Source organism: Triticum urartu, chromosome 1A (assembly GCF_056163025.1).
Source record: "Triticum urartu cultivar PI428250 chromosome 1A, HENAU_Tu73, whole genome shotgun sequence".
NCBI lineage: Eukaryota > Viridiplantae > Streptophyta > Magnoliopsida > Poales > Poaceae > Triticum > Triticum urartu.
Window position 1 is genome coordinate 49180740 of NC_141873.1, and position 6712 is coordinate 49187451.

The 6712-nt window shown below is 50.2% G+C and overlaps 1 protein-coding gene across 1 annotated transcript; it reads right to left on the reverse strand.

Annotated features, from left to right (window-relative positions):
- Positions 1–687: 687 nt before the first annotated feature.
- Positions 688–2197, reverse strand: LOC125551060 (uncharacterized). The gene is made up of 4 exons (XM_048714240.2): positions 2146–2197; positions 1763–1955; positions 1101–1312; positions 688–1009 (listed from the first exon to the last, which is right to left on the reverse strand). The coding sequence occupies exons 2-4, from the start codon at positions 1907–1909 to the stop codon at positions 877–879; spliced, it is 492 nt and encodes a 163-aa protein (XP_048570197.1). The 5' UTR covers positions 1910–1955; positions 2146–2197; the 3' UTR covers positions 688–876.
- Positions 2198–6712: the final 4515 nt, after the last annotated feature.

The window sequence follows — 6712 nt, forward strand, 5'->3', positions numbered from 1 at the left end:
TAAGGGCACGTGTATGAAGACTTTTCAGCTGTCAACAACAAGGTCAAGTCAGCTTTGATAGGGCCACAATAGCGCGTCGGTGGCTCGTTCTAACTTCGGTAGTGGTCACTCGGAGGTCTAGAGACACTGATGAAAATTTTGTTATGTTTGAGGTGTTTTGTACTTCTGATGAACTTTTGTAATAGATTTGAATTTTTTTCGCAAAAAAGTTGCAAAAATATATAATTGAACTTGCCCAAACGTATTATAGTACATTTGGAGTAGAACACAAAGCAATACAAATGACTGCATATCTGTAGCTGCCTTTCTTCAGTGGAGCAATACTTTTTCTTAAGATTTCAGCTTGACCCAACACCCGATGGAGCAGCACTTCAGACTCCGATGACCGATGCGGCGTCGAGCACACCCTACACCGTCCGGAGGCCCCGTCATGGCACCATCGGCGAGCGCTGTGGACCCGCTGCCGGCAAGGTGCTGGCTCACGAAACCAGCAGAGCAGCACCGCGGCAGCCTGTTAGCAGTGGAAACTGATTCCATTGGGTAAACGCGGAGAGAGCGCGTTTTCATCCCTGTATAAAACACACGAGCTGGCATACATAATACTACAAGCTTCCCCTAAATCATACTGGTGTGATTGGCATAAACAGTTTGCCATAAATAGTGATCGCACGTCAGGTCAAAGGAAACTGAAGCCAGAACCATATAAAAATGCATTACTAATTTTCACAGTTGCTGGTACAAAAGCTGAGGAATGCCCAAAAAGAGCACTAATAACTTCATCCTCGAGCATTTCTATACTAGTGAAACTACACTTCGATTCCCAGACAGCTAGTTAGATCTTCTGCCTCGTTCTCCAACTGAAGCCATTATTGCTGGTTAGGTCTTCTCCCCTTTTGGATCTGCCTCTTGGTCCAAGTGAAGCCACTTCCGCGTAAGCATATAGGATGATATAACAGCCCCGGCTAGCCCCAGAAAATCATTGAGTCTCTTCGAAAACCGTTTCGACCGCCTGCAAGTTCAGAGATGTAATAAAATTTGTTAACAGATTATTCCAAGGAAAAGGGAACATGAAAAGGACAGGATATGTTCTGAGTAGATACCACAAGGGGTCATTGGGTCTAGGCTCGATTTGCACCGCAAGCTGCTGGAGCATGCGTGTGTTTTGACAGCCTTCCTTGGTAAGCCGGGTGTCGTATCGCCTTTCTGTGTCAGCAATCAGATCAAACAACTCTTCTCTCTTCTTCTTGATTTCCCTCAAAGCAGAAGCCTTCCCATCTTGATAATGCCCTGAAGCAGGTTTCGCAGAAGGAAGCTGGCCATGCAAACAAAAATAGTTTATTTCACTAAGAAATTTATGGCACTGCTATTTCCTTTACAAATTACGTAGAAGTTAGATACAGTAACTAACAACATATTCATCGATACAAGCCTACATAGCTACAGTTGATCTAGAATGTTATTGTAGGCATGCCTAAAAACCAAACAGTGTCATGTGTTAATATCTGCAAAAGATATTTCATTTTCGAATCATGCTTACTTATGGCGAAACTAAGTTTTACAAAATAATTTGGAACTAGCTAGCATCGATAATCCTAGGGTAAGCGATCCCCATCTTGCCGTTTGGGAAAAGGATTTGATTATGAGACCTACAGTATTGCGAGGCGTGGAATTGCTAGATCCCTAATCATGTTATTCGCAGAGCACAGTAGCGAATCAATCAGCAGTCGATGAAATAATCGATAGAAGTCGTGATTTTCGGTACCTCAACACCGGAGGAAGTATGCCGGAGGGAAGAGGGGGCTGCTGCCGGCGGACCGCCGTGGATGAGCCTCCTTGGCACCTCCGTTTTCGTTCGCTGGAGAACAAAGCCAGCCAACCTCCTCGCCGCCTGCCGAATCGCCGCTGCCATCGCCGATCTCAAGCTCTCTTAGATCCTCGCCTCGAATCGCCTGAGTCTGCGTGTGTGCTTGTAATTTTATTAGTGGATTGGGAAAGATTTCTCTTGCATTTATGTATGCGGCGACTGAGTTCCGTCTCCGTCTCCGTCAAGACCACGAAACCCCACCGCGTGGCTGGCATCGGACTTCCGACTCCGCCTCCACTAGGAAAAGTGAAGATTTTGAAGAATTTGTTGAGCATACGTACCTCCGCCAGGTGGGTTCCTCGCTCGCCTTCCGCCGCCGCTTCTTATGCCGACCGCCGCGTTTGATATTTCTGTAACCGAGCTTTTTCCTTTTGAGGGCAGTGTTCTTTTTTCTAAACACCCGTAATTTTATTCATATTCATAAAATTTACAATTAAAAGTATACTGATTTAGACCTAAGATTCAAGAAAATACAAAGCAACTCATATAACTAAGAATTACAATGAAATTTGTTGGAAACACTCTCTACTCGAAGAAATACTCTAAAGATTTCGATAAAGAGGTTGCAATTGGACCGGAGCGCTCTTTTACCCGCACGAACATTACCAATAATGGTTTTTGAAAATGCCTTGAGTTGCCCATCTAAAAAGATGGAAAGTCTTGATTGATGAACATACTTGGGCGATGATCTCCTAGAAGTGCAGACCGTCGAATCACTATATCTTCAGCATAGTGTCGATGAAAATTTTCACCTTATAATGAATCAAACTAACAAAAAAGCTTGGCACAACAACATAAACTCATCAGATCCAAATAATCAGATCAGCGAGGACGGAAAACTCTCTAACCTCATGGCACTGCCAAGAGAGAGAAAACTCTCTAACCTCTTATCTTTTTGGTGAACGGAGTGAAGATGGAGGAGTTTAAACCCACCAAACACTACCGGAATTGAGCCCTATGCCGACGGCCCAGGCCGTCGGCATAGCCTTGATTCCCGTCGGGACAGGCCTATGTCGACGGCCGCCGTCGGCATAGGGCCGTCGGCCACATATGCGTCGGCGTAATCCCGTAGGCCGTCCGCATAGGTGCTATCCCGACAACGTCCGTACATCCATACCGACGGCCTCGACCGTCGGCAACGTTCCTAGCCTAACGGTGGGTGTCGGCGCCGCCGTCAAGTGCCGCCGAACACGGAGGCGCCACATGGCATAGCTATGCCGACGACCAAGCCGTCGGCATAGCCATGCCACATGGCGCCTCCGTGTCGACCGTTTCTGCCCTCCGTGACACGGCGGCAGCGCCGTGAGGGGGGCAATCGATATATCATCGGGGTATGTTTTTTGTTTAGATAAGCACATTTATGTTGTGAAAAAATACAAAATAATAAATAATATAAATTAAAAATAAAAATAAAAATAAAAATAGAGGTATGTCGACGGCTGCGCACACGGAGCTACGATCCCACGGATCGATGACGTGGCATTGCACGCGGATCGATGCCGTGGCGGAGGGCATGTATGCCGTCGGCATATCTCTGCCACACCACGGGCCCTCACTCCCTGGGATCGATGATGTGGCGACGGCGCGGATCGGTAATGTCAGCAAATCTATGCCGACGGCTGCCGTTAGCCCTCGTCGGCGTAGTTTCGACGCCGTCAAGCGGTCGCCGCTGTGGGCCCGTTCTATGCCGACGGCCTCGTCTATGCCGTCGGCCCCCGTAGGCGTACCGCGAGCTGTCCCCACGGTCGTATTATGCCGACCGCCCCCGTCGGCATAGATATACATATGCCGTCGGGCGCCGTCGGCATAGATGAGGCCGTCGGCAACTAGGTAAATTCTGGTAGTGAAAGAGATTGGACTGTTGGACCAACACTTCAGTGGCCAGGTGGCTAACCATGCAGACAGCTTCTCCGGGGCCTCAATGTCTTTGTGCATCCATCTATACATTTCAGGGATAGCTAGCTCATGCCGTTGTAACTACACACGATCTCTTTGCTCTCTCCCTCTCCCTCTCTCTCTCTCTCTCTCATTCTCATGTAACACTATGTACAGCCGGATACATAGAATACATCATTGTCTGTGTTTGCATAGCCTAACTTGGTATCAGAGGCAAGCATCTCCGGTCCTTCTCTCCTAGGCTTCTGCTATCTACTACCTCTCCGTCTCTCCCGCTCGATGGACTTTGACTCCCCGGCTCCCGCTCAGCAGACTTCGACCCCCTTCGCCAAATGTTCCTCTCCCTCCTCGTCCTCGCTCCTATCGTTGGAGAAGGCGAAAATCTCGAGGACTAGAGCATCCATAGCTGCATCCTGCTCTGCATCGTTGTCGTCGCCGTCCAAGCTTCCATCAGCGACTGTCTCCTTGTCATTGTCCAATGCCGCGATGGCCAGATCCTGCGGGCCTCCATCCACAACAGACTCCTTTGCCGACGCGGCTGCTGCCGGAGGTGTCTTGGTTCTAAGTCTGACAGTAGAATAGGGGGGTAGGAATGTAGAGGCAAGATCCTAGCTATGGAGGAGTTGTACACGCAACTTTTACGAGTTCAGGCCCTTCTCGGAGGAAGTAATAGCCCTACGTCTCGGAGCCCGGAGGCGTTTGACTGGATTATAAGCATGTGAGTTACAGGGGGTGTGAACCCTTGTCCCAGAGGAGGGGGTGGCTTATATAGAGTGCGCCAGGACCCCACCCCCCTCCGTTACATAGGATTCAATGTACATAAAGAGGTGGCGTTACAGGTAACGCCTGTATTGAAGTGCTACAAATGATCATTTAATACATGAGTAAATGCCCGACCATTGCCGCGCAGAGCGGCTTTAGGTCTTCTTATTGTCGAGTGGTTTGATGGTCGAGTGAGCTGGATAAAGTGGGGTCTCCGAGTGGATGGTAGGTCGACTGAACTTCACTCGGCACCTTTGCTGGATCCCTTCTTCTGATTCTTGAACTTCTTTGTTCTTAGGACAAGGACCTTAGGTAGGACGTATAGGTCAGGCCTATGACCCTACCCCAGGTTTATGTCCTCATCATTAGCCCCCGAATGGATCGAGGTTTTAGTGAAAAAGAAGGATGAAGTTGACCTTGCTTTTACTCTTGCTTTGACTTGTCTTTATCTCCAAGTGGATGCCAGTTGTTAGAACTTCAGCTTCGCTTCAGTCGCCTTGATCGATTCAATAATTGCCGACTGGTTTAAACGATATCATCCATTGAGTGATATCTCTGACATGAGATCTTTGGCGTGATCGGTTGTGTAGGATCCCGGATTTCACGGGATTCGAAATTTTGGTGGAAGCGCGCCAGGCGGAGCGCCCCGCGGTAAGTGGAGTAGATAAATAGGACTTTCCGATTTCCACGCCACCTTTTTCGCCACGTATCCCATGTGCGACTGTTGGGGGGGATTTGACAGGAGCGCTCGGGCCCACGCGTCAGCCACTCGGAAGCAGGCCTTTCAAAGCGGCGAGGCCGAGGCGTTTGTACTGTGCGTGTCCATTTCCCTTCTTCTTCCCCTCACATCTCCACTTCGTCCAGCCTATCCACTCTCGACGCCGCTGCTCCGCCGCCATGGGGAAGGACAAAACGGCGGCGCTAGAGCCTGCGAAGAAGGCGACGGGGGCGGCGAAGAACAAGAAGATGAATCGGGGGTCTTCATCGCGCTCGGGGCTGCCGTCGGGTTGGATCCAAGGAGACTGGATCCGATCTTCGCTTCGGCAGGAGGACTTGGATGATATGGCCGAGCTAGGGCCGATCGTCCATAAGTCTGCGCGTCTGCCGAGGGGGGAAACGAAGCCATAGCCGCGACCGGGTGAGTGTGTTCTGCTCGCCACCCATGTCGACCGCGGCTTCTCGCTTCCACCACATCCTTTATTTCAAGGTTTCCTGAATTTCTTTGGTGCCCAACTCCACCATTTCACCCCCAATACCATCACATATCTTGCCGCATTCGTCTCCATGTGTGAGAATTTCCTGGGGTGCCGACCGCACTGGGGTCTTTTCAAGCACATCTTTACCATCCGATCCCAAAATGTGAAGAAAGCGAACTCGAACGACGAGAAGGCCCACGTTATTCAGATGTGTGGGGGTCTGGGCATTCAGAAGAGGAAGAGGAGTTCTTTCCCCCCGATGACTCTTCCGGAGTCGGTCAAGGGCTGGTAGTCGACCTGGTTCTACTTCCAAGACATCGCGACCCCAGGCCAGTCGACCGGGATCCTCCCTTTCTCTTTCGACCGTGTTCAAACTCCATCTTCATTGAAAGTGACTGCTAGTTGAGAAAGTAGTCCAACTGATTAACCAAGGTGTCACCGGTATGGATCTGCTCAAGGTGTTCCTCAGTCGGCGGATCCAACCTCTCCAAGCTCGAGACCACTCCATGTGGATGTACTCCGGGGCTGGTGACACCGCTCGGGTTCATCCGGAGGAGGTGGAGGCCAAGACAGTGGCCGAGTGGTTGATGGGGATCACCGGGAACAAGGACAACCCCAGGGGCGCTAGGAGAGTCGACCCTTTCAGCGACAGCAACCTGCCAGACAAGGTCTGGTCATCATAATTGAATTTTTGAACGGATTTTCCGACTGATTGTTGGTCCGATTGACTAATGATCGATCCCTTGTTCTGCAGATCTACACGGAGATGTATTCGATGCCCAATGGTGAACAAGCTATGGAGCAAGACCAAGAGGGCGAGGACAACACCGAGGAGAGCGGCGAGTGGGAGTCCCCAGCTGATGATGATGACGACGAGAGCAATGAATCGGACGATGAGGAAGTGGCCGACTCACCGCCTCGTTCTGAATGTCGATCCAAGCTGCGCCATGACCCCGCGACCAAGCACAGCAAAGATGTGGCGTCGAGTGTTCCA

What these genes read in the sequence shown, in the direction of transcription:
- LOC125551060 (XM_048714240.2), bottom strand. Translation starts at nt 1,909, where the DNA reads ATGGCAGCGGCGATTCGGCAGGCGGCGAGGAGGTTGGCTGGCTTTGTT. An exon ending in ATACTTCCTCCGGTGTTGAG is followed by an intron (nt 1,313 to 1,762) that starts GTACCGAAAATC and finishes TTGCATGGCCAG; the next exon opens with CTTCCTTCTGCGAAACCTGC. An exon ending in AGACCCAATGACCCCTTGTG is followed by an intron (nt 1,010 to 1,100) that starts GTATCTACTCAG and finishes CTGAACTTGCAG; the next exon opens with GCGGTCGAAACGGTTTTCGA.